The sequence below is a fragment of the Mirounga leonina genome, unplaced genomic scaffold (genome assembly GCF_011800145.1).
Source record: "Mirounga leonina isolate KUSES-001 unplaced genomic scaffold, KU_Mleo_1.0 Mir_168, whole genome shotgun sequence".
Lineage (NCBI taxonomy): Eukaryota > Metazoa > Chordata > Mammalia > Carnivora > Phocidae > Mirounga > Mirounga leonina.
Genome location: NW_023270426.1, coordinates 5,767,481 through 5,795,323, shown reverse-complemented (window position 1 = coordinate 5,795,323; position 27,843 = coordinate 5,767,481). Strand labels below are relative to the sequence as shown.

General features: G+C 47.1%; 1 protein-coding gene across 3 annotated transcripts in view; it reads right to left on the bottom strand.

Moving 5' to 3' along the window:
* TNFAIP8 (TNF alpha induced protein 8) overlaps positions 1–27,843 on the bottom strand; it is a 115,053-nt gene that overhangs the window by 42,841 nt on the left and 44,369 nt on the right. Inside the window, exon 2 of one of the 3 annotated variants that reach the window (XM_035013978.1) lies at positions 19,678–19,849. The exons of 1 other annotated variant lie outside the window; for it this stretch is intronic. In XM_035013978.1, the coding sequence (XP_034869869.1) occupies positions 19,678–19,690 (13 nt within the window). In that variant the 5' untranslated portion in view covers positions 19,691–19,849. Of the gene's footprint in view, positions 1–12,634; positions 13,146–19,677; positions 19,850–27,843 lie in introns of those variants that run through there. One more of the 3 variants, XM_035013976.1, reaches the window with a different exon arrangement.

Genomic DNA, 27,843 nt, shown 5'->3' with positions numbered 1-27,843 from the left:
GCTGTCTCTCTCTCTATCAAACAAATAAATAAAAATCTTTAGGAAAAAAAAAAGTTATTTTGAAGACTCCTGTGGTCTATACATACAGTTGGCTTTCGGTCTCTCTCCTCACACACGGGGAAGGGCTGTGTTCTTGGTCTCACCTGGTTGGCGCCGCAGGCTTTGCGTCCTTGTTATCTTTCTCAGACTTTTCTGCATTTTACCTTCCGAAAAAGAGGTGAGGCTACATGGGTGTCTCTCCAGAGTCCTCTCCTCCCCGCGCCCGGCCCTGGTGATCTTGCTCTCCTTGCCTTGAGAAAATTTGTATTTACCAGAAATGGAGAAGGGAGCACTCAGATGAGAGTGGAGGTCACTCATGCAGCTTCTCAGGAGGCCAAGCGCCCAGATGCTTAGGCACTGCTGGGTGCTGGGATGAGGCTGGGGAGTGGGAGGGTGGGGCACAGAGCTGCTGTGAGTCAAGAAAGATCTGCCAACATTGAGCGTGGCCATGGAGGAGGGAGGAGAGCTGCCTTCCAGGGCCCTGCGTTCTACCCCGGTTGACACCTTCAGCAAATCCTTCATCCTCACCAACGCTCAGGGTGTGGGTGGATAATTCTGAGGGAGTGGGAAGCAGTGCTGAGGTCTGAGGTGAGCGCGGATGGAGACTACAGTACATCTGGGATATACCTGTTTCCTCGGCTTCCATTGTTTGTGTTATTTTTCTCCTAGGAAATCTTCCTTGCTCAAAAGTGCTCAGCAGATGATTACACACACACACACACACACACACATTCAAAATCAGGCCTGAAAATATTATCTGGAGAGTGTATGATGCATGGTCTTTCTTTTATAATATTTAGCAATGATGCCATGCATTTACATAGATTTTAATTTAAAAAAAGATTTTATTTTATTTAAAGATTTTATTTATTTGTCAGAGAGAGAGAGAGAGAGCACAAGCAGGGGGAGCGGCAGACAGAGGGAGAAGCAGGCTCCCCGCTGACGGACTCCATCCCAGGACCCCGGGATCATGACCTGAGCTGAAGGCAAACGCTTAACTGACTGAGCCACCCAGGCATCCCTAAAAAAAAAGATTTTATTCAGACTTCCCAATGATCTCCCTTGGGGCAATCATACCCATTTTACAGATATGTCATTGAAGAAAGGGAGGTTATATGATTTGCTCAAGATCACAAAACTAAGTAGTAGTGTTCTTCAGACTGCAGTCAACTCAGTCTAGGCGTCCTGTGTCCTCTCTCTAGACTTTCTGACTCTATAAAACTACTCACGTAAAATTCAAGTCCTTTATTTTGCAGAAGGGTACCTCAAAGACGGCTACTTTGGGAGGTTTCCAGAGTTTGAGCTAGAGCTGGCATAGACTTCAACTGGCTCTGTCTGAGGGCTTAGATCACAGGTTCAAATGAAAGTTATTCCACTCCTGATATTCGATGCTTTACATACACTATAAGTTCAATACCTTCTATTTATTCAGCTACATGAAACCACCACCATTTTTTTTTTTAATTAAAAGTTCGGTCAGGACCCTAACTAAAGCTCCTGGACTATGAGGCTGCCAAGGGAAGGGAAAAGACCACCAGGCTCGGTGGGGGAGAACTGGGCCCGACCACCATAAACCCAGGAAGGACTGCCTGCTGTGCATTAGGATGGTTTTGTCCTATTCCTTCTCCTCTCACTTTTCTGCTAAAAATGGGCAAACCAGGGGTGCCTGGGTTGTGCAGTCGGTTAAGCGACCGACTCCTGGTTTCGGCTCAGGTCGTGATCTCAGGGTCGTGAGATCGAGCCCCGTATGGAGCCCTGCATCAAGCCTCACATGGGGCTCTGTGCTGAGTGCACAGTCTGCTTGAGATTCTCTCTCCCTCTCCCTCTCTGCCCCCCACCTGCTTGTTCTCTCTCTCTCTCTCTCTCTAAAATAAATAAATCTTTAAAAAAAATTTTTTTTACATGGGCAAGCCACTGAACCTCTCTGGGCTTCTGTGTGCTCATTGATAAAATGGGGTCCATGCCACTTACTTAACAGAGGAGAAACAATAGTGAAATGAGGCAGGAATGGGACAAAGCACTGAAAATTCTGAAATCCCCCTTCAACTCTTTCCCGAATACTTCTGTGAATGAGGCCAGGTTGTTTTAGGTTGTGGAACATGTATCTAGAAGCCCTAAATGCCTTTACACCTTGCAGCAAGGAAATAATTCTTTAACAAGATAAAGATAGATTTTTGGGGGGGGGGGCAAGAGCAGGAGGGGCAGAGGGCAGAGGGAGGAGAGAATTCCAAGCAGGCTCCACGTTCAGTGCGGAGCCGGACGCGGTGCTCAATCTCATGACCCTGAGATCATGACCTGAGCTGAAACCAAGAGTCGTTTGCTAGTGATCATCTCTTTTCTCTTCTGTGGGCTCACACTAAGGCCGTAGAAAGTGCTGCCAAGACAGGTTGGTTAATTGCATCTGAGGAGTTAAGAAGCTTTATTCTGGTTTATGAACAAATATGAAATCCACAAGGAAACGAAAGTCGTGCTTCATATGTGGAATTTGGACCATACACAGACTCCTGGCCTGAGATCCATTTGAAAGTCTAACCCGTAGGGGCGCCTGGGTGGCTCAGTTGTTAAGCATCTGCCTTCGGCTCAGGTCATGATCCCAGGGTCCTGGGATCGAGCCCCACATCGGGCTCCATGCTCCGCAGGAAGCCTGCTTCTCCCTCTCTCATTCCCCCTGCTTGTGTTCCCTCTCTCACTGTGTCTGTCTCTGTCAAATAAATAAATAAATCTTTAAAAAAAAAAAAAAAAAAAAGAAAGTCTAACCCGCGCCAAGTTGTCCTGATTTGATTTTGACACTGAGTTTCTGACACGGGTAGAATGGCTATTAAATTAACATCACTGTTTAAGAGGCAGAAAGGCTGGTAGGCGGAGCTCCAGGGCTGGGCAGGCTTGCCAGGTGAAAGCAGCCAGGGCTGAAACCCAACAGACAGACTCAGCAGGTGGTAAAAATGTGAACCAAAGCAGAACTTATCCAAACAGGGTTTCGGAGGGGAAAGCGGGGGGCTGTTTTGCAGGTAGCACTGAAAGGCATGGGTCAGTTTTTCCATTTGAACAGGTCAGGTTGCAAAACTTCAGCCATTCCGCTTCTCCTTAAAGAAGAGCTCTAGAAATATGTAATAGTTATGATTCACCAAGTTGGAGACTTCACCAAAATAAATACCTTTTCTGAGAAGCTGCTAATATGAACAGGGTAGGGTGCCCCTCTAACGAGAAAAGGTCTTACGAATCCTGTACCTTTCCCAGCAGAAACAGAAGAGTGCTAACATTCAAAGCTTTCTTAATCTGAGATCTACTCCGACAGAATTCTGACTACTGAATTCAGCAAAGTGCCATCAAATGCCGTTTAACTTTCTCAATTTTAACTACGTGCAAGCAGCCCGAAAGAGAGAAAACGTTACCATATAAATGCATCTGCTACCGTTCCATATAATGATTTTCTGCTGCAGGGCGAGCCTGTGATGGAGCTAGGAATTGGCGGGTCCCTCCCTGACTCTCATCTCTGTATGGTCTCCTCACACGGTGAGCATCTCATGCGCTGATGGTGAATGTTGTATTTAAGGCTATGTATTTTTTTTTCACATCAAAGTGCTTCCAAAGACAAGCCAACTATTTCATCTAGCAACCCATTCCAATGGTGGAGGAAACAGACAGTAAGTCTTCTACTTGCTGGAAAGTGATATGTTATTCTCCAATCTAGTAACTTCCTAAGAGGTTTTCAAAAATAACATTACCCCAGACAGTTTTGACTTTACCCACCATGACTCTTCTGTCCTCTCAACCGAACTGGCACCTTAGATTCTCACATGTTAGAGTGCTGTGGTCAGAGTTGTTGAAACAGACTCATAATTTTAGCCCCGAGATCCCCAAAATGAATGCCGTGGTGCTGAGGGCAAGCGCACAGGGGTGTCACAGGATATTGTAAATTTTTGAGGAAAACAAAGCATTATTCAACATCTCTCAGAAACTGTATGAACTACTACTTCGAGCAAGTTCACAAGTGTAACATTAGATTGTGCTACATTTCTTTTGATGACATCATTTCTTTGCAAAGCTAGGCTGTTGGCAGTTGCTGTGATAAAAAGCAAGTATTATATTTAAAAAGTACATAAGACAGGAAATTAGGGTAGTGAGATCCAATCTGATTTCAAGGTTTGAGAAGTTGTGAGTTGGCCAGTGATCAATTTATTGCCCAACAGCCCCAAATTCACCCTTCATCACCTGCTTTGAGAAAAGAAAGACGGGACTTGGAATATATTTTCTCTTTCGCCAGCCAGTACAATTCTAAGCTTTGTCAGTGGGGTGCACTGTGGAGACCTTACTGGAAGAAAAACTTTCCCCTCCTGGTTCTGGTGTGCTTTTTTGAGAAACCTCCCCATAGATAGATTGTCTCAGCCTCCTAGTGGGTGGGTTTCTAGCAAATTCTAACCAGCACAGCATTACGGTAACTTTTCTGCCATCCAAGATGCTGTGGCTGGCCACCCTCTTCCATCAAGGTCTGATGTGGAACAGTGAGATGCTCACGCTTGGTGCTCTATCTGGAACCCATGGTAAGTGGCTGCTCTTTACATTAGCTATTCCTCTGTTCTTTACAATTCTCTCCACTGGCTAGATAGTCCTCACTAAAGTTAGTATTTCTTTTGATTGTTTTATTATTATTAATTGTGGTAAAAGGCACATCACATAAAATTTGCCATCTTAATCATTTTTAAGGGTACAGTTCAACTGTACTCAATGCCGTTACGTTGTTGGGCAACCCTTACCACCACCCATTTCCAGAACTCTTTTCATCTTGCAAAACTGAAACTCTGTACCCATTAAACACTAACTTTCCATTCTCCCCTCTCCGCAGTCCCCAGCAACCACCATTCTACTTTCTGTCTCTGAACCGGACTACCGTAGACATCCCATATAAGTGGAATTACAGAGTATTTGTGTTTTTGTGTGTGACTGGTGTATTTCACTTAATGTCCCAAAGGTTCATCCATGTTGTAGCTTGCGCCCAAATTTCCTTCCTTTTTACAACTGAATGATATTCTATTGCATGTAGATATCACGTATCACATTTTGTTTGTCCATTCATGGACCATTCAATGGGCAACTGGGTAGCTACGCCCTTCTGACTATCGTGAATAATTCTGCCACGATCATAGGTGTACCAAGACCTGTTCAAGTCCCTGCTTTCAGTTCTTTGGAGTACATCCCCAGAAGTGGAATTGCTAGATCGTACAGTGATTTTCTATTTTTAATCTTTTGAGGAGCCACCCTACTATAGTGCTAGTTCGTATTTATTTATATGAAACTCTCCTGTTCCTATTTTCCTGTCTCCGGATTGGATCCTGGCTGAACCACGCAAGGCTCAGCAGGGGCACTCATTCTACTAGTCACTGTGGTGAAGAATGAAATAAAAACATTCTTTTTTATCTCTCGATTTATATGTATCATGTTTTCCACACAGCTACCAGGTTATTAGTACAGAAATATGTAGTAAGTTATTTAGACCTAAGCACTTAACATTCTTTTTTATCTCTCGATTTATATGTATCATGTTTTCCACACAGCTACCAGGTTATTAGTACAGAAATACGTAGTAAGTTATTTGGACCTAAGCACTTAATAAATGGAACTGTGAGGTATTCCTTGTGTCCAAGAAAATGATGTGAAAATAATACAGAGACCCTAAAGGGTCCATGAGTGAATATTGTCAGGAACCTTTGCTCCTGCCTACAGATTTTCGGTTGCCAGAAGGGCCTGTCCATTTGGATGGCTCCTTACGTTCCCCCCATCCAGGAGTATCCTTCCTTCTGAAGGCACAGACAGACCCCCACTCCGACCAGCAGCGACACACACACACACACACACACACACAGCATCTTGATTTTCTTCCCAATATCAAATTATTTCTCACTGAGGCAACAGTGGCTAGAATCCTACCATGGTCCCCAGCTCAGGCTGCTCTGTCTCCCCTTCTTTCTTTTTTTTTTTTTTTTTAAAGATTTTATTCATTTATTTATTTGAGAGAGCACATGAGAGGGGGGAGGGTCAGAGGGAGAAGCAGACTCCTGGCTGAGCAGGGACCCTGATGTGGGACTCGATCCTGGGACTCCAGGATCATGACCTGAGCCAAAGGCAGTCGCTTAACCAACTGAGCTACCTGGGCGCCCTCCCCTTATTTCTAATCTCACTAAGTCCCACAGTCAAAATATTTGCTCGACAGACCTTCTTCCCTCCACTCCTACGGCTGTTAGTCAGCCATCATCTCTAGCTGGTATAATCTAACAGGTTGTAAGCCCATTTCCCTGCAAAGAGCCCAGGGGCGGACACTTCACGTGTGCACAGAGGCTAGACAGAATCATCTGTGCCTGCCACCCATCCTGGCTGCCTCGGCCCCTGCACGCAGGCAGACACAGAGATCCGCAGGCTGCGGGTGAGACCCTCGGGATGCCGGCCGGAGGACCACCCGCTCCCCCAGAGGGCGAAGGCAACCAAGTACAGAGGCAGGACGCCGCCACGGGCAAAACCACGAATGCACACCCCCCCAACAAGCAGAAATGAATGATCTGAAAAGTCCTCATTGAGAAACTTCGACACTTGTTTTGTTTCATTCACTGGAAGTTACTGGAAACAAACATTACAGCCAACCATGACACCTTGTGGGAGGAGCGGCTACCGCTGGTCTATTTTTCCTCCTATGTTACACCGTTGTTTTTTTTTTTTTTTTTAACCTCTCCCCAAACTTTGCTCGGGTCTTGATTCCTCCAGAAAGCCTACGAAAGCCCGCAGTGAGCCTACACTTCCAGAGCAAACTTCTATAATGCTTAAAGTTGATCATCTTGATGTCCATTGTCTTCTGAGGCTGATTTGTAAGCTATTAAAAACACACAATTTTATCTTGTGGGGTTTTTTCCCCCTCCTTTTTAAGGAGAACATGTTGGAGGCTTCGAAGGCACCATAGCACTAATAAAATCATCATTGAATCAGTTCGTAATATTGAATTATGACAACATGTAAGGATAATTTTAATTTCCCCTTGCCTCCAAAGTACATTACAAGGAAATGCGTACATAAATCTCTGCCCTTCAAAGAAAGAAACACGAAAAGAAAATTTGCATTACATCTCAAGAGCTGGCGTGGGTGATCTGCAACAATCCATAAATCTGTCAGCTTTACAAAAAAGTCCATCAGATAAAGAGCCAAAAAGAAAATAACTCTGACAGCTGCAAACCTTCTGTTTTACAACAGGCACAAAATGCATGCACTTCCTTTTAACATCTTCCTAAACACAGAGCGACGAGCAAAGGCAAACATCCCCCCACTGAAGCCCCTGGAGTCAGGGCTTCGACTAATGGATTGTGCTTATCTTTACAGAGGCAGCCTTGCCAGCCACCCAGAAACCCCCCCCCCCCCGGAGTTGCCCTCGGAACCACTGATAAGCGGGACTGAACCCAATTGCAGTTCCCTGGATGGAAGTTCCAGGGCCAGCAAGGTACCAGCGGCAGCTGCCCACCTTCAAAGAGCAGCAACTTCGCCATCCTCAGAACGGGAGTTTTGTTTCCTTTTGGTGAAGAACGAACATCTGGCACTGCGCCACCTGAATATATATACTAATAAGTCCCAGATGGGAATTCCAGGCACCTCTTTACTCAAGGCATGAATGGCTCTTGGGCAATAAACATTCTATTAACCCAGTCTCTTAGGAATGAGCTCCCCCTCGGAGGCTGTTTGCATTTATAAGACACTGTGTTTTCTTAAAGCCAACTTGGGATCCATTGTTGCACAAGACTTACTTAATTTTGTCATCTGTGTGCTTAATGGATGAGATTAACCTTTGAATGTAAAAAGACAGAACCTTGGGTGTCCCAAATATCCTGTTATCTGGGCCAGGGGAAGGAAGCAATATTCCACTTGGCCATTGCCCCAAATTCTGAACCAGCAGCTCAGTTCAGAACCAAATGATGTTTATGTTTATATTCAGCTGTCTTAAATTACGCCTGTCTTATGCCTGGTTTAGTGAAGAGCAGATTTTCTCTGCAATCTGTTTTAATGCATATGTCTATGCAATGAAAAGCTGTGGCTTTTGTCACATCAGGCATAGTTTATCAAGCACCTACTATGTGCTAAGTCTTGAGCTAGGCACGTTACAGAACACATCTCCATCTTACCACATCTCAGCAAGGTGGTGCTTTCTAGTGCTCGAAGTGTCTCTGCATACATTGCCACTGATCCTCATTAACAACCCCGTAGGGAAGAAATCTTGGGTATTATTGGCTCCATCTGCTTCTGATGAGGATACTGATGCTCAGAGACATTAAGGGGCTGGACCAAGGTCACTTAGCCAGGACTGAGACTGGAAGGCGGGTCCTCTGACCTCATTCTGTGCTACTTTTCTCCACTCTATAGAGTCTGTGATTGAGCAGAACACCAATAATTTGACCTCAAGACAAACATAGCATATGCTCCACCAGAAGAGGGGTGTAGAGCAGTTAAGAGAGGTCAGACAGCAAAGCTGACTGGGAGGATCTGAGCCTGGCTGACTGGGAGGAAGAGGGACATTAATAGAAGACAGGGGAAGTCCAGAGAGAAACAGGCGTGGCAAGGGGAGAGGGAGGAGTCCCACTTCACACTTCGGAGTCTGAGGTCTGAGCAGGGCCACCAGCGGGGGGATGTGCTTGAGCCTCTTCTATCAGATCAGTCTCCCACATGAGCTGGGCTCGTCCACAGAGGGCTGTTCTTTCCATAAAGCTACAGCTTTTGATGAAACTATTTCTAGGGCGCCTGGGTGGCTCAGTTGGTTAAGCGACTGCCTTCGGCTCAGGTCATGATCCTGGAGTCCCGCATCGAGTCCCGCATCAGGCTCCCTGCTCGGCAGGGAGTCTGCTTCTCCTTCTGACCTTCCCCCCTCTCATGTGCTCTCTCTCTCTCTCTCTCTCACTCTCTCAAATAAATGAATAAATAAAATGTTTAAAAAAAAAAAGAAACTATTTCTAAAACAGATGGCACAGCATATCTCCTCTTCACTAAACAAAGGCTATGGAACATTACTATTACTTTTTTTACACAGCAGACTATTGCTGCTGATTACACTATTCTGTAGTACAGATATAAACCTACTTTTGTTCACTAAACCTGGCCTAAATAAAGTTGTCCTTTTCCATTGTCTTTACACCCAGTCAACAATTCCTATCCAACTTCAAGACACAAGAAGAGGCATGTGGGGGCGCCTGGGTGACTCAGTCATTAAGCGTCTGTCTTCGGCTCAAGTCATGATCCTGGGGTTCTGGGATTGAGCCCCGCATTGGGCTCCCTGCTTCGTGGGAAGCCTGCTTCTCCCTCTCCCACTCCCCCTACTTGTGGTTCCTGCTCTCGCTATCTCTCTCTGTCAAATACATAAATAAAATCTTAAAAAAAAAAAAAAAAAGAAGCATGTGATCAAGATTTCACGTTCTTCTCACATGCTCTAGAAAGCCCGTCCCAATACACAGCTCTACAGAGCAGGTGCAACGCTCTTAACATAGATGAGTCATGTTTTCAGAGGTTAGAGAAGGGACACTAGGTTCTCAAATCAGTAAAGCAAAATTGTATATAGTTGAAATTATCTTAAAAACTCCTTAAATGGCCCATAAGTACAGTACTGTCTACACACTTTTGTATCTACACAACATTTATCAGTTCCTTTAAGAATTAGTCAAAGTTTCTCTAGAACTGCCAATCAGATATTCAAGTTCTCCCTCCATGGTGATGATAAAATCATTAGTGCCCCCTTGCTTGGCTCTCTGAACAATGTGTTTCCTATTCTGTTAGTGGTCAGAACCCTCAAACCTCATCCACTCCATGGGGTTCATCAACAGGGAGCCATCCCTTGTCCAACATAAGCAACACGGAGAGTTACTGCCTGGTCATGAAGGGGCTGCTTACGAATGGTCAGGATTTCCTGACACTTGCCTTCTTCCTCAGAGCCAGATGTCACTTTTTATCGACAGCATCTAACAACCCCTCTACATCTACTAATTGGAAGTCCAAGGGACCTAGGGAGAACCAAAGCTTGATGGAGGAAGCCGGGGGTTCATCAGCTGCTCTAGAAGAAGCCATAGATGGCACTGTTCAGATGCTGTCTTCATTTATAAAGTTCTTCAGTCTGCAAATACTGATGGAACATTTACCATGTACAGGTACAAGGCAACTGGTGCAGATAAAACACTGGAGCCTGTCTTCATGGAGCCTATATGTATAGGCAGGGAAGGGGGGAAGACACTAATTAAAATATAATGTAAGTGCAAAAGCAAAAAAATACAGGGTGCTATGAAAGCTGGTAGGACAAGTATTGTAAATCAGTCCTGGGGGAGGGAGTCAATCAGGGAAGGCTTCCTGGAAGAAGTGATGCCTAAGCTAAAACTTGAAGGTGGAGGAATTTGCCAAGGAAGGGGAGGTAAGGGAGAAAGAAAGGAAGAATGGTTCCTGGTAGAGCTAACAGGGGAAAAAACAATACACCAGAAAGGAAAGCTAAAGAAAAGGTCAATGGATATGATGATGAGGGGGTCACTGGCATTCTTAGAGAAAAGACAACTGAGTAACATGACTAGACACAGAAGCCACGTTGCAAGGGGTTCAGAAGTAAACGGCTGTTAAGGACATAGAGAACTATGGACTATTCCTTTATGAAGTCTCACAGAAAGGGAGAAATTGAGACAGTACTCTGGTGAGTAAGCACTTTCAGAAGAGCATAGTTTTAGCATAGCTCTAACTGAGTGGCTTTGCTGAAGGAATATTTAAATCCCCACAACTCTCCCACTGGCCAGACACAGGGGAGCTGGGCACCATCAGTCTCTTACAAAAACACATTTGCAGGAATTTTCATGGGCTCTGACAGGAGTTTGAATAATGTAAATAAAACAGGATAAAGCCGAATCCCCCTCCCCTCCCATGCTCAGTGGCCAGTGTTAGTCCAGAGGGTCTTACCTGAAGCAGGGCTATTAAGGTGCTGTCTCCCCAGCCCCAAACTATCCAGTTAGCACGACAAGAAATATTCTCATTAAAGGAGCATGACTTCTGGCTAAACTTTGCCCTATTTCCTGTTATACCATCAGGTTCTCTGAAAAATACAAGTGTCTCTTAGGCCTGTGGATGACTCACACCTCAGCGTGTAAATCAATTCACTGGTTTCTTTGTTCCTTCTTGGGGAGGCGGGGGAGAGCAGGGATGCAGAAATTAAGAACGTGAGCGTGGGGAGGCTTGGAAGGGGTGGGAAAGAGCTAACTCGAGCTTGTCCCATTCCAGATTCCGCCCTGATCCCTACCCCCAAGCCAGCCTAACTCAGAGACAAGGCAAAGAGTTGTGAATATACCCAGCAAACAACCGGCAAGGCAGGAATATGTCTTTCAAATGCTGGAGGTTCCTTGTTTTTAGTGACACAATTTTTTTTTTTTAATGATGTAAAATACTCAGAACTGTTTTGAATGAGATTTCCATCTTTGCTTCTCTAAATTGATTCAGCCTCCAAAGGCCGTGAACCAAAGGAATGATATTCATGAGGACATTATTTCTTTGGAAGGATTTCCAATTTGTGGGTCAAAGTTAGGGTGGCCTATTTAGCCCAGGGATTGCCTTGTCATCTGAGGTAAAGAGCTAAAATCTCCTGAGACACAAAACTACAAAGGGTTCATATCCGTAACATCTGATATCTCTGAGGCTAAGCAAACGTGAATGACAGCTGAAGCTGGCTGATTCATAGCCCAGGAATCACACACTGGTGGCCTTAGGATTGAATCCAGCCATAGAGGGTTTTCGTGGACCAGATAAATGTTGTTTTTCATCTGAACGTCAATGCCTGGGGATAGGACCCATTCTCTCCAAGTCGGCCCCAGGCGTCATGACTTCCAATTATTCGTAGAAAGCAGTAATTTCACATTCTTATTTCTTACCTGGCTCTTGTAGACATTTGTGTTTGGGACCACTGGTTTATCCAGACGGACACAGAACACAAACAACAATCTCTCTCCCATCAAGGTAGAGCTCCAGAGCCAACCGTCTGGGAGTTGGGTAATTGAGCAACGAGAGCACTAAAAACTGAAAAACCACAACTGTGTGCAATACCACTTGTAATCCGACTCTTAACAAAACAGGAGGCCAAAAAACACAGCAGGGCTCGCCGCTCCCAAGAGAAGCCACGTGACCACGGCTCTGAAACCACGTTTTAACAGAAGTTTCAGCCAGCAGTGGTCACCGTCTGATCTCGCCGCCCCCTTTGTCCACGGCTCCCACAAGACCCCCGACATCTGGAACACAAGCCTGTCAGCCAGCATCCAAGGCGGGCTTGGCAAAGGAAACAGCCCCTCTATTCAGTGAGCTGCGTCTCTGCCCAGGATCTGTAGTATGTTGTTAAACACGCAAGTTGGAGCTGTTGGCATCCAGCCCTCAGCCAGTCCGGCCACTTGGTAGCTCTTGAAGACCCCTGTAGCACGCAATGCAGAAACTACCATCACCTGTGTGTCCGTATGTCCCGGCACAGAGGATTTCAGTTCCCTACCCTTCACCCCACCACAGTTCCGCAATGACGCCTCCCATCACAGTCTGCTCAGAACCCAAGAACCAGAACTCGCGGGCTTACCGGAAGCTTTGCAAGTCCTCTTGTTCAGTCTCAGCTCAGACTTGCTCATCGATGAGAAATTAGGCCCTGGAAAGTTGATACAACACGTCCAGAGCTCATCATGCAAGTGTCTTAACATGCACTAGAACTTCCACCTCTGAGACCTCCACCGTGGAGGTGGCCTCTCTGTGACAGAGCATCATGCATTTAAAGGCACCTGCATCCTTCTGCAGCCTAGTCCGGTGTCCTGGCCTGGATTTCGGTGACCTGCAGGTGCAGTCTGGCCCACTCGAGGTCATCATCAGGGTTTGGGTCAAAGCCCACCTATAATAAAGGGCTTCGGATCAGCCCTGCTTGGCCTTCTGTGTGTCTATTTCTGTCAGGGATGTGGCAGGAACACTGGCTGGCTGGGGACAGGGCTCTGGAGTTTGGAATTCCATTTGCTACTCATGGAGGTCATGTACAAAGATAAACTCATACGTCTCGTCCTCCACCTTACTCAGCGTGAAAGTGGTGGTGTTCGTTCTTTTCTTTTCTTTCTTTCTTTCTTTCTTTCTTTCTTTCTTTCTTTCTTTCTTTCTTTCTTTCTTTCTTCTTTTCTTTCTCTCTTTTCTTTCTTTCCTTCCTTCCTTCCTTTCTTTCTTTCTTTCTCTTTCTTTCTTTCTCTTTCTTCCTTCCTTCCTTCCTTCCTTCCTTCCTTCCTTCCTTCCTTCCTTCCTTCCTTCCTTCCTTCCTTTCTTTCTACTTTCTTTCAGGTTTTATTTATTTATTTGACACAGAGCAGGAGAGCACAATCAGGGGGAGCAGGAGAGGGAGAAGCAGGCTCCCTGCTGAGCAAGGAGCCCGATGTGGGGCTTGATCCCAGGACCCTGAGATCATGATCTGAGCCAAAGGCAGACGCTTCACCAACTGAGCCACCCAGGTGCCCCAAAAGTGGTGGGTTTTTTTGTACACTGTGCCTTTTTCTCCCCCCAGAGCCCTTGTACATAGCCCTAGTCCCTTCCCCTGACTTTGACGGCCATTCTCCTGGAGGTATCATCTAGAGGAAACAAAATAACATCCTATATGACCGACCGCCCTATTTTGTTTATTCATGTGCAGTTTCAAAGTCTACATTATCCAGAGTCCAGGAATATCAATTAAAATATATAAAATAACCAGATATGACAATTAAGCTCCTATTTATAAAACATAAGGGTATTCTTTACAGGAACAAATGGCCTTATGACATTGTTTTAAAAGAAAAATTATATTGGACTTCAGTGTCTTATGGGGACATATAATTACCATAGATGGAAGGGCTGCCTGTAATTAATTTTCTCTAGTTCTTATTCTCATTGTTCAGTCCCTACCAGACCAGGTCTACGGTACTTTGGGGATGCTTTATTGACCGGTGAGAATTTCCCTTCCTGATCTGCAGTGCTGTTGGGGTTCATGGATGGGATGTCCTTGTTATCCCTGATAGCATCCATGTCACTGTCCCGGGGGCGGGGGTGCTGGGAATCCAATATGCAGGGCTCTATTCACTGTATTGTTATACCATCGCCAGTCACCAAGTACGAAGCAACAGGAGAAAAGAACAAAACAGAAAAAACCACAGCGAAAGGAAGTCTGTTCGGTAGACAACCGTGGCCCACTCGACATCACTTCTATCCCCTCTCCTTGAGGAGGAGCGCGCTATTTGAGGGAGACACTGAGCCCATCCCTAGCTCCCAGGTTTACCCTGACCATTTCAACTCAGTCACAGTAATCCTAGCCCCCTTGCCATAGAGTGACTGGTTTATTATTTTTTTTAAAGATTTTATTTATTTATTTGTCAAAGAGAAAGAGAGAACATAAGCAGGGGAAGCGGCAGGCAGAGGGAGAAGCAGGCTCCCCGCTGAGCAGGGAGCCCGATGCGGGGGCTCCATCCCAGGACCCTGGGATCATGACCTGAGCCGAAGGCAGAGCTTAACCAACTGAGCCACCCATGCCACTTACCACCCCATTCTACAGCCAATAAACTGGCTTAAGATTGGGCACTGAGACATGAGAAATTTGCTGGGGGCTTCTGGAAAAGGTCACTCGCACCTCTGATAGAGCTGCTGGAAGCCAGTTCTCTCTCTCCCCCTGGACAGTGTGTTGGGGGTATGAAGTCGGAATTGCTGCAGACATTTAACCACCATGAGAGAAGCTAGCTGAGGATGAAACTCAACCACAGACAGCAGATTAGAAAGAAGATGGGTTCCTGACATCACTGAGAGGCCAAGCCAAATCCCGTTCCAGTTATGCAAGCTAATAAAAAATTCTCTTTTGTATGAGCCAGTCCAAACTGGGGTTTCTCTTTCTTGCATAATAAGAGCCCTAACTGACGGACCACTCTGGACAGCAAATGAGGAGCATGCTGGAGGACTTCTAATCTTGCCGCCGGCTCTACCACATGCCCAGCCCCTAAAGGACAGTGGGCAAAGGATCCCCAGGATACACAGATGACCAATACTTTCTCCCCCATTTCCTCAAGCTGGCTGCCCAACAAAGTCAGAGGACAGCCTAGAAACCCCCTTTCCTGCATAGCCAAGTCTCGCCTGTCTGATGGCAGTGATAGGTAGCCAAGCAGAGACTCAAGGGCAGGGGGGATGCTGAGCAACCTCAGTGACACAGACAGGGAAGAGAGTCTGAGGGACAGGACGTGGGTCCTCCACTCCCAGTATGGCGCTGCCCCACCATCCCTGATGGAGCCTCCTGATGGACCCGATAGGGGAACATCCTTGCCACAAGGGGTGGCTGCCTTCCTTGCAAAAACAGCAAGATTTGAAGGCAGGAAACAGTAAAAGCACCCCCAGGAGCACCCACTCTCCTAAAGACCCAAACCAAAGGATCCCAGGGAATTGTGCCCTCTGCCTCCAGGGATAAACAAAGAGCTTAGCAACTGAAGGGACTATGGATTCCCAAGGATGCAAATCAGGGCTGATCCTGATAGTCTGAGGTAGTGGGATTTCAGAGCTCATTTAAAAAAAAAAATAGGCAAATGGACATACGAAATTACCTTGGTTGGCAAAAAATAAATTTAAAAAAAAAGGGAGAAAGTACTATACAAACAAATGTACGTGCCAAATAAGATGATGTAAACCTCACATTACCTATCCTGAGAGCTTTGCTTTGGAAGAAAGGGAAGGAAGGAGCAAGAGAGTGAGTCATGAGTCTTCTCCACAGGATGGGACCGACCTGGTGCCAGGACCTCCTGTTACTCTGTATACGGGCTCCAGGCTGTGGCGGATGAAGGAGAGGAGACCGTGCGGGTTCTCCGCTATACTGAGCACTAGTCTGACCTGCATCAGAAAGTAAGATTAGAGGATTTGGCTCGCGTCCAGAGGACAACGGTCATAAGATCTAAAGAAAGTGGGGGAGGGTGGTGCTTGAACAGGCTCACAGTAAAGAAAGAAGACAAAGAATGTTGGGCAAAACCGTCCAGGCCCAGCTGCATTTGGTGACAACCAGCAGCTCACCTGGTGATTCTATTTTCAAATTCTTTTTTCTTTTTTTAAAGATGTTATTTATTTATTTATTTGAGAGAGAGAAAGAGGGAGAGAGAATCCCAAGCCGACCCCCGCTGAGCATGGAGCCCGATGCGGGGCTCGATCCCATGATCCTCAGATCATGCCCTGAGCCAAAATCAAGAGTCGGACGCTTAACCAACTGAGCCACCCAGGTGCTCCTATTTTCAAATTCGTTTTAAATAACTTTCACTATTCAATCTTACCACCTCTCATGATGAGAACTGTGATCCACCCCTGTAAGACAGAAATATCTTACGTTCACCATATCCAAGTAACTGCACAATGAACGTAGGGAGCCCTCATGAGATTGGAGGTTTAGGGGTCTCACCACTGGCGAAACCCAAAGGATTTATCTCCAAAATGAAGGAGGGCAGTATTTGGCGGAGGAGCCCTCAGAGGTAAGGGGTCTGCTCCGTTCCGCGTGCCGTGGTCATCCTGAGGGAAGGACCAGGATGAACCGAGCTGACATGCAGCTGCTGGAGCACCCCACAGCACTGGGCTAATTCGGGACCACTGCACTTGGAAGCCTGAGCCTCCACAGGGTCTTGCATCCCCATCGGGGCAGGCTAGGCCGGCAGGAAGAACGCTGGCTTAGCAGGCACGTTCTCATCCCAGCTCCGGCACAAGGATGCTGATTAACCACGGACACCTGACCTGATTTCGTTGTCCTAAGTTTCATTTGTCAAAGAGATCAGGCTAGATGGAATGGCTTCTCCTCCCATGTCCAGGAAATGTCAAATTCGTTTTAACCGTCCCCATGGCCCAAGCTGATCTGGCCCCTTCCCATCTCTCTGGCTTGTCCTTCCTCTGACCATCCCCCTTGCGGTTTCAGGAACACGTGAGGACCATTCCCACCTCAGGGCCTTTGTATCTGCTTGCCCTCTGCCTGGAATGCTCCTCCCCAGGATCTTCCCATGTCTGGCTTCCTCAAACCTTTAGGAGAGACTAATATCACGATCTCAGCGAGGACACAAGATTGCAAATCCTCTCTCTGCCCCCACCACCCCACAGACATGTACAACAATCTTTATCCCCGACTTTAGACTTAAAAAAATTTTTTTCCTCCTTAGCACTTAGCAGAATCCCACCTACTATATATTTTACTTCTTTGTTTATTGTCCATCTTTCCCACTGGAATGTCAGTGCTCCGAGGGCAGGGATTTCTTGATTTCTCTATTTTATTTCTTTGTTTTTTCTCATGAGCCAGGATCTCTAACTGCTCTCCTCACTGGTATATCCCCAGTACCTGGAAGAGAGACTGATAGGTAACAGGAACTCAGAAGTTCTGCTGAATGGATGCAGGCATGGATGGATGCAAGGGAGGATGGTAGGGGTACGGCCTTCTACAGTGTCTTCCAGCCCTGAGGTCTCTGGGCTGTGGTGCCTCTGGTGGGAGGGCTTTCCTCCGCCACCACCGTACCACGATGGACTCCACGACCAAACATCGTCTATGAGAAATGCTTTCTATTGGGATTCAGCTCTATTTCCTAGAGTCAAATTAATATCATTTGGGGGGCGCCCAGTTGCATCCATCTCCTCTAATTCCTTATTTAGAATTCCTGGGGGGAAAAAGAGCTTCCCTACTGCTAAGATACCGTATTATTTAACCGGAAGTGAAAAGAGGTAGCAGGTGCATTTCGGCCGGCTCCACTAGATGGCAACATGGTCAGCGCACACGGGTATCCAGGCGTGAAATTTGCTAGCAACACACAGAGAGCCGCGCCCACAAGCCTCTCCCGTCCTCCTTCACACACAGCCCTCACCTCTTCTTCCCTGGTGGCCTGGCGATTTTCAACCACTAATTTACAATCTGCTCTCATACAGTTCACGCTTACTCACTGAATACGTCTGACTTAATCACTCCAGCCTTGGAAGCTTTATGTATGCTTCTTCCTTCTGCCAAAGTGTGATACTTACCTCCCTTTGAAACTCCCTCCCCCCCCCAAAAAAAACCTCACTTCTTCCAGGAAACCTTCCCAGCCAAACCTGGCTCTGATCCCAATTGCATGTACACCGTGAGATACAGTCACAGGCTTATAACCATTTTCATATATTTGATAGAATGTGCCTAGATATATTTATAAAGAAAGCAGACGGAGAATCACACGCACAGCTCTGGCTGGTGCGCAAATGTACATTTAACACAAATGATGTGCAGGTGACCACTTTCCACACAGAAAAAGAAGTCACGGTTCTAGGAAATTGCATTGGCTGCCAAGGTTCAATTAATGGGCCAAAAAACTAGATATAAACTGATGCCTGGCTACGTCTTCCAATTTCTAATCCCCTCCTCGTATTCAGCTGAAGCTCCAGAAAGTCTTTAGAGCAGACGAATTTTAGAGGAACTTCAACAAATATTGGGCATAGACTTGAACAAGCGTGCAAATCCCTATATAACTTTAAGGGCTATTTAAATTGTTCTATTTCCATGCTCAAAAAGTTTTCCAATTTACCTCAAAAATAAAATTAAGTGTACTTGCAAACAGAGAAAGACATGTATCATATGACCTCACTGATATGAGGAATTCTTAATCGCAGGAAACAAACTGAGGGTTGCTGGAGTGGGGGGTGGGGTGGGAGGGATGGGGTGACTGGGTGATAGACACTGGGGAGGGTATGTGCTCTGGTAAGCGCTGTGAATTGTGCAAGACTGTTGAATCTCAGATCTGTACCTCTGAAACAAATAATGCAATATATGTTAAGAAAAAAAAAAGAAGAAGAAGAAGGTAGCAGGAGGGGAAGAATGAAGGGGGGGAAATCGGAGGGGTAGACGAACCATGAGAGACGATGGACTCTGAAAAACAAACTGAGGGTTCTAGAGGGGAGGGGGTGGGAGGATGGGTTAGCCTGGTGGTGGGTATTGAGGAGGGCACATTCTGCATGGAGCACTGGGTGTTATGCACAAACAATGAATCATGGAACACTTCATCTAAAACTAATGATGTAATGTATGGGGATTAACATAAGAATAAAAAAAAAATTAAGTGTACTTGTAGAAGCTTTAACTACGGCTGAAAACAAGCCCCATACATGTTTTAAAAGTACAAAAGCCCACGTATCTGTTGAGTGAAATTGCTTATTGGCTGTTAGGGAGAATAGTATTCTGAGCAACATCTACAAAACGAGAATAGAAACCAACACCCCCATGTTTGCAGGTCACTGCCGACGCACTGGGACCCAGAGACATCTTACAGTTAACAAACACATGGAAAATGTAAAAAGGAGAAACTTTAAGGGAAACAACTCTCCAATCTTGTCAGAGTCCCATTTCTGAAGCATTTTGATCCTTCATTTGTTTACAGACAGTCACAATCTCCATGCAAACTTCAGATGCCATTTTTTCCACCCACAACAGTCGTACCTCCCTCAGCTTAACACCAGGTCCCCACACCCAGTCACAGAAAAGAAAAGCAGTGATATGTTTGACACAAACACTTTAAAGCCACGCCTGAATGCTACTCCCTTGCAGACAGCAACACCATGTTCCTGAGTCATGTGAATGTGAGTCTGAGGGCCGTTCGAACTCACCTAGTTTCAGCATTTTCCCCCGGTCCTCGGTCAGGAGGACAGCTTCACGGTGTCTTGGTCGTCACACAGCCTGGAGGAACGTACACAGCCACCCTGTTGATACGGATTCTACGTATCGCCTTCAGGAAGAGTCAGTCTTCCCCGAGAATAATTCCCAAGAATTTATACCATCCTTAAAAGAAAAAAATTCACCGCACGCTTAGCAAACACACAAAAGACACTGGTCACCGAGAGTCACTTTCCAAAGTTGCCTTGCTTGTTATTCTGGGAGCTGGGTTTTGTCTCCTGTAGTAGAATGCATTAGGTAGCCTTTCACTGTGAATCCAGAGAGGTCCCCACATCCACAATGGGGAGAGACTGGTTGCTGTCTCCATTTGTTCCCCATAAATGAGGGCTCCACAGAAACACAGCGATTACCCGTGACAGGCAAACAGGAGGTGTTTCCAAAATCAAGCAGACACAGGAAGTCTTAACGTTTCAACATGCTAGAAAACAGGAGCCCACACTCAAAAAAAAAAAAAAAAAAAAAGGAGCAGCTCCAATCATAGATGCTGCCTGGGGGGAAAAAAAAAAATCAAAAAAGCTCTTCATTCCTACCTGGCCAGTATAAACATGAATGTCTATTCATAGTAACTACTGCTCAGAGGTATTCTGGTTCTCAGAAGTAGAGAACAGAGTTTGGACAATGTTGCGACGGAAAACCATTAGCCTTTCACTTTTGAAAAGAGTATAAGGGCTTTATAAAGAATGTGACTGTATCCAGGCGTACACAATACACACATATCCATACAGAAAGATAAATGCGTAGGGGCGCCCGGTGGCTCAGTCGTTAAGCATCTGCCTTCGGCTCAGGTCATGACCCTGGGGTCCTGGGATCGAGCCCCGCATCAGGCTCCCTGCTCAGCGGGAAGCCTGCTTCTCCCTCTCCCACTCCCCCTGCTTGTGTTCCCTCTCTCGCTGTGCCTCTGTCAAATAAATAAATAAAATCTTAAAAAAAAAAAAGATATATGCGTATATATGATCTAATAGTCTCTTCAGAAGCTTGCCGATTTACCTGAGCATCTGACAATCATCACCACCCGCAAACTGTTCCCTTATTCATCCCCACTGGGCAAGATTCTACCAGTCCTGCAAGGCCCACTTCCAAGGGCACCGCCTCTATGAACACTTTGTCCCAACCAGCTATGTAGGATCTCAGCTTCCCCCTTAAACCCCCCTGGCACCTCCCGTGAATTTCCCTGGTAAGACTTTCTGGGTACCAATCACAGTTGTCTGTGGATTATCTTTAGTGGTCTATCCATCTTATCCTCAACTACATGGTAAGTTTCTTTATTTTATTTTATTTTATTTTTTTTAAAGATTTTATTTATTTATTTTGAGAGAGAGACACACAGCGAGAGAGGGAACACAAGCAGGGGGAGTGGGGAGAGGGAGAAGCAGGCTTCCCGCTGAGCAGGAAGCCCGATGCGGGACTCGATCCCAGGACCCCGGGATCATGACCTGAGCCGAAGGCAGTCGCTCAACCGACTGAGCCACCCAGGCGCCCGATTTTATTTTTATTCTCCATAGCAATGACACTATCCCGAGGCTAGCAGGTACTCAGCACAACACACACCAAGTGGAAAGCAATGGGCAAATGCTCTGGAGTCTGCTGGTCCTGGTTCATATTCCATCTACGCCACTTCCTGGTTTGATAGAATTGCAAGTTACGTCACCTCTCTGAGCAATTTTATTCTGTCGTCAAATGAGAATAACATCATCTACCTCATAGAATTGCTCTCAGGATGTAAAGAGAACCATGGGAAGCAAATAACACCTTGCCTGATGCACAGAGAGGGCTCAAAGAGCAACAAGCATTATTGTTGACCCGAATTATAAACCAAACGCCTACTGCTGATTCGGGAAGGAGGCTGAAAGAGATACCAGATCCACATCACTTTACAAATACATTATCCATTTCTTATGGGTCTGCAGCCTACGTTATCATGTGACTAACTCATGAAGCTTACATCTGAGAAACCATCCTTATGCGTTCCTTGTGTCATCTCCCCAAATTCTCAGGGGCCCCTTCAGGCTATGACAACGTCATCAGAGACTAAGGGTCACAGGAGGTGCCGAGAGACTATGCTCCTCGTCTCGGAAGGACAAGATTCAGAATTACTATGACCTTGCAAACCCTAACCCATTGGCGATTCCAAGTTACACGGTGTAAAATGCCCCATCTAAACAGAAGAACTGGTCTCTCACATTTCCTTAAAATGGGGCCTCGGTGGTAAATGCGTGGCTAGGTGACTACCAACAACCAGTCTGTCCACTACAGCAGGGGAGGGTGGAGCTGCACCGTGAAGGCCTGGGAAGGGAAGACTGGAGGAGGGGGACTCCAGCATCACAGAAAATAGCCGCCAACATGGCGGCAGGGTCCTCACAGGCGCTCCAGGCCTGGTGGCCCACTGACCGAGGAATCGGTCCAGATTCAGCTGTGCTAAGGCGGTTTGTGCTCAGGAATGCACCTGGCTGTCTTTTCTGGGGAGCACGGCTCAGCACCCCACCTCCCCCAATCACCCGCTCCTGGCACTGCCGATGATTGGAAGCGCTCTGGAGTTTCACCGTAAGGCTAAATAAGTTAGGCAAGGCAGGGTCCATCTTCTATGGCATTTCTTCACCATCTGTCTACGACCACATGACTCTGGAACACCAGATTCTCCTCCTCGGTATGCAGGTGCTCCCAAAGACACTGGTCACCGAGAGTCACTTTGTCTTGGTGAGAGAAAGGCATCTCAGAGCAAGGCTCTATCACTTACAACCTTCCACAGTCCCTACACCCAGGGAAAGTGGGTGGCAATCCCAGTTTCCACAGAGACTGGCAGAGCAAAAGAGGTTGAGCAGCAGAGCCAACAGGACGTTGCAAGCCCTACCCTCCCAGAACTATCTCCAGAGCGCACACTCTCTCTGGTCTAGTTTCATCGACTGCGTTTTACGTACCCCAAGAAAAATACTGCCTGACAGTTACCCACATCCTTATCAGCTCCATGTTCAACAAAATCTCCACAACAATTGTGAAATTTGTGCCTGCATGAGCAAGATACCTGCATCTGTTTACTTCATCTGATTGTATAGCCTTAGAGACAGAACTGGAGATGCCTGCAAAACACCTTGACCTTCCCGCTCTGGCATTTCCAAGATGCTCCCTAGTCCCTAGGGTATACCGTCATGGCCCCCAAGAAGAGGGCTAATCCCCTCCTCACCCTTTAGGGCCTCTCCAGACCTCCTCTTTTCTGCCTCCTCCAGCCACCTCAACTCTTTCAGTGGCCTCCCGAAAACCATGGCCCGCACCAGAGCCTCTTCCTCAATTTGACTTGCTTCTCTTTGTCCCTCTGCTCTTCTTCAAGGATGAAGAAGTCCTGGGCAGAGCAGGGAAGAAAGCAGGCTGAGTGGGAGTCATTCCAGGAGAGTCAGTGCCTGAGCTTGGCAAGGTGCTCTAGAAGCATCTCACAGATGCTGCCATGGAGACAGCAGGTAGTCAGACCCACCCTCTCTCACCCAGGGATGCCTGGCATTGGCAAAGAAGCACATGATTCATGCCTAGACAAGGGTGGGAAAATCCCACTGCTGTCAAGCACCCTCTCGATGCCAGGAGGCACGCATGATGCTTTCCCCACGTTCACTCCTCCTCACTGAAACCCCAGGAGATGGGCGCCACAATCCCCAGGTTACAGGTGAGGAGAGCGAGCACCACACATGTACCTGCTCAGTGCAACGCCAGCCCAGGAACCCAGGTATGGCTTGCCCTGAATCTGCTGGCTTTCTCTCTTCCTATCATATTCACGAAAGTGTCCTTGGTTGACCAGACAGAAAGCACAAACAGCTCAGCATCTAGAAAATAAAAGGAACACCTGGCAACCCACCTTTCAAAGCCAGGAGAACAGTGAGTGAGACAGTATGAGCGGGTATGAGTATGGCTTCCGAGACAGGACTGGGGGCGGGGGGGTGACTTCTCAAATCTGTTACCATGTCTGCTGCCGTTCACAGTCTCCCCCCAGAACGAGCTGCGTAAAAAAATAAGCGTGGGGTGGCAGACCTTTCTATCACATCGTATCTGTTTCCATGTTTTAAGCATAAATTTTTTTTTTTTTTAAGATTTTATTTATTTGCGAGAGAGAGAATGAGAGACAGAGAGCATGAGAGGGGGGAGGGTCAGAGGGAGAAGCAGTCTTCCTGCTGAGCAGGGAGCCCGATGTGGGACTCGATCCTGGGACTCCAGGATCATGACCTGAGCTGAAGGCAGTCGCTTAACCAACTGAGCCACCCAGGCGCCCCTTAAGCATAAATTTTATACAATGCCACTCAGAGCCCCTCCCCCACATAAGAAGACCATCCTTCTCTTTTCTTTCTTGAAATTCATGGAACTTCGGTGTTGGCAGGACCTCCAATATCATCCAACCTTCTTGCACAAGCAAGGAAAAGGAAGCAGCCCAAGGAAGTCGAAAGTCGTGCCCCAAATCACATCGCTAGCTGGTTAAACAGGGCAAGTGCAGTGAGGACCGGACCCTAGGACTCCAGAAGGAGCATTTATGTCTGTCTTCCTCAGACACAGGCTCCAGGCTCTCTTCACACCCATGCCACCAACGAAAACGCTAGATCAGCATTTTCAAGGTAAAAAAAAAAAACAAAAAAAAAAACAGAGCGTCTGCTGCAATAAATATGCTGGAACTCGAATGTGGTTTACTTTCTGCTGAACCAAATATAAATGGAATCCTAACACTTTCTAGCATTCTTCCATTTCAAACCTCCCTGTGAAACTGAGCATGAGCCCTAGTGAGAGAACACTAAGCTAATTAGACTTTCTATTTGCCAAGAAAAACTCTCCAATTGCACAGTCAATTTCTCTATAAATTTCTAGAATTTCTAGTTAATATGCAACATATGATATTTCCCGAGCTGAATTCCCCCGCATCCCTCCCCTGCCAAACCCGATTATTTTTCTCTGTGTTTTTAACCTCTCTGCCTTCCACTACCACCCTGTCCCGTGGTCACTGCGGATTCCTCTCTGGGCTCGGATGGTCCCTCATTTACCAAATCCTGCTGCCTTCCCCGCTGTGCTTCTGCTGTTCTTGTCATGTGGATTCTGTCAAACCCTTTGCTTTAGAGGTGACACAAGCTGGTTTCTTGAAAAGACAACTTTCCAGGGAACGCCACCAAGCAGTTCTACTGGTCCTTCCTCCTTTAGAGGATAGACAGCTTTGTCATTATGTAGTTTTTAAAAAAGATTTTATTTATTTATTTGTCAGAGAGAGAGCACAAGCAGGGGGAGCAGCAGGTAGAGGGAGAAGCAGACTCTCTGCTGAGCAAGGAGCCCAAAGTGGGGCTCGATCCCAGGACCCCGGGATCATGAGCTGAGCCAAAAGCAGACGCTTCGCCGACTGAGCCACCCAGGCGTCCCGGTCATTATGCAGTTTTACCCCCCGCAGTTATTTACAAACCTAAAACAAACAAACAAACAAAACATAACTTTCAGAAACTTGTCCGTTTAGAGAGTAATCAGAAATGACAGTGTGTCTCGAGTAAAGTTTCTCAGATTTTTCCGTTTAGGAAAAACACGTATCAGGTTTGACCGTTTGCAGGGCGAGCGCGCTACATCACCCGGGTCTGGGTGACATTTGTACCCAGAGTGCCGTGCCCATGCAGCCAACACACAGCCAGCTGTGCTCCACCCCATCCTCCCCAACCTCACAATGGAACAAATTCACCCCATGGCAAGCTGACACGGACAGGCTCCTTCCACACGTCAGAGGAGAAGGGGGCCGTGGGAGCCCGAGGCCGCTATCCTGTGGCTTATTTCTGGCCCCCCTGCCTCTCTCTTCCCATCACCCGAAGCCCTTCAGGGCAAGGGAGGGCCCATGAGCTGGTTCAGTCTCCAAAGTGCTCAGGCATACAGCAGAGGGGTAGACCCCAGCTGAAATCCTATGCTCCCGCACTCTGGACCGGCTTCTCCTCTGGGGCTCCGTATCTCACCTACCCATTGGTCATGCAGCCCGGAAACCTCAGTGTCACTGTGGACCCCTCGCTCCCCCTCCCACCAGCCCCCAAGCCCTCCTGTTCCCCCGCCTCTGAAATGCCCCTTCTGCCTTCCTTGTCACCCACCTCCAGCCAGACCTCATCCTCTGGCAGGACCTGCTCCTTCCACTTAGCTGCTCTCCCAGGACATCTTCCCAAAGTGCGGCTCCGTCACCTAACCCCACCATCTGTGCCTAGAACTGAGTTTAAAAAGGGCTTGCATATCCTCATTTACAGGCCATCCTCTGCACGGGACGCGGGGTGGCCCCCAGTCCTGGCCACAGCCGGCTTCCTGCTGTCCTCCCTCTGGACCTCCGCTCACCCGCACTCCCCGGCCTCTATGTCCTTTCCACCATCCTCAGTCACAGACCACGGCCAGTGACCTGAGGCTCAGCTCGCACGAGCCCTGCAGGATGCTGGTAGCCAGAGGCCAGCCCCCATTCCTGTCTCCCTGTGCCACCTGGAAGCTGTGGCATAGCATTCAGCACATGTTGCTTGAAGGGACAGCCCCTGCTGTCCCCATTTCCTCCTCTGCACTCCACTGTACCTTTGTAGACGGCAGGGAGATTTCTCCATTCATTCGACAGCGCCCACCTGTATTTATCCAGCACCTACTGCACGCCAGGTACTGACGGAGACGCCGGGAACAGAGCACAAAGGAAAATACACAAGGTTGCCTGAGCTACGAAATTAACATTCCACGGGGGAAAGAGACGGCAACCCACAAAACACATAAATAATTGAAGGACAGATGGTGAGAGGTGCCAGACTGGAAATGAACGGGGAGTGGTGACGGAGACCACTCTGGCAGGGGTGGCATGGGAGGAGTGTGCCAAGAGCCTGAGGAAGAGCAGGCCAGGTGGCGGGAGGACCAGGTGCACCAGCCCAAGACAGGACAAGCTTAGCACGCTGCAGGGAAAGGAGCAGAAAGGGGGTGGTGGGGCTGCATGTTGGAAGCACGAGGAAGAAGAAGGGTGTGAGAAGCAGATGGGAATCAGGCAAAGGCCAGAATAGACAGCGCCATATGGGACATGGTGAGAGTTTTATATGGTGAGAATGTAAAACAGGACCAATGTCTGGAAGGTGGGGTGGCAGGAAAGACCAAAACCTGAAAACGCCACATGTCCTTTGAACCACTTCCAGGACTACTTCCAATGAAACGGGGACAAGTGTGGGCAGCTGTAGTCCGAGGGAGCTGTGTGGTGTTTTAATAACACCGGAGGCTGAAAGCAGCCTGAGTATCTGTCTGGGGGACGGGCTAAGTGAATTATGGCACGTCCATATCATGGCACATAATACAGTCTTTCAGACCAATCGTGTCAAGTAATTAATAACGTGAGAACTCTTCGCAAAGCCTACAAAGCAACAGATAAAAGAAATTTTATTAAGTACCATATAATTTTTGTAGAGAAAAAAATAGAGGTGTACAGAAAAAGCCTGGATTGATATTCTCTGACGTTTTTTCCTGGGTGGTAAAATTAAGGAGTACCTTCCCCCTCCTCCCCCATTTTTCATTCTTTCAGTTTAATGATAGTTGATAAATATACTGCACAAGCATGTGATGCTTTGGTAATAAACAAACAAACAAAAACCACCTTTGAGTAACAAGGAGGCATAGCAGGGTAGGTATCCTAGGAGATCAAGAAATAAATAGAGGCGGCTGACCCAAAGATGGGCCAGGGGGATCTTCTGTCTTTTTAGGGAATCTTCAAAGCAAAACAGAAAAACAAACCATAAAAACTCCCTAGAACTTAGGGCAGGAAGTGTGTCATTCCCTTCTTGCTTATCCCTCTGACTCAGCATTGACTGTTGGCCCTTCTAAGCCTTGTCATGAAGAGGTTACAGATAGGAGTTGGAAGAGGACGGAGACGTGGAAACCTCACCCAGGAGCTCCCAGCCCTGAGGGTGAAGTCTGAAACACGGACCCGAACCTTCTAAAGGAAAAAAAACCCTTCCCCATTCTCCTTTAGAATCATGGCAACGGAGACTGATAAAGTCCCCCGTACGTTCCTACAGGTTAAACACTATTAAGTTCTTGTCTGTTCCTTTTCAATCAGATCGGCTGCAGATAAGACCCAAGCACGCCATTGTGTTCCAGCCTCCTCCTCCCCA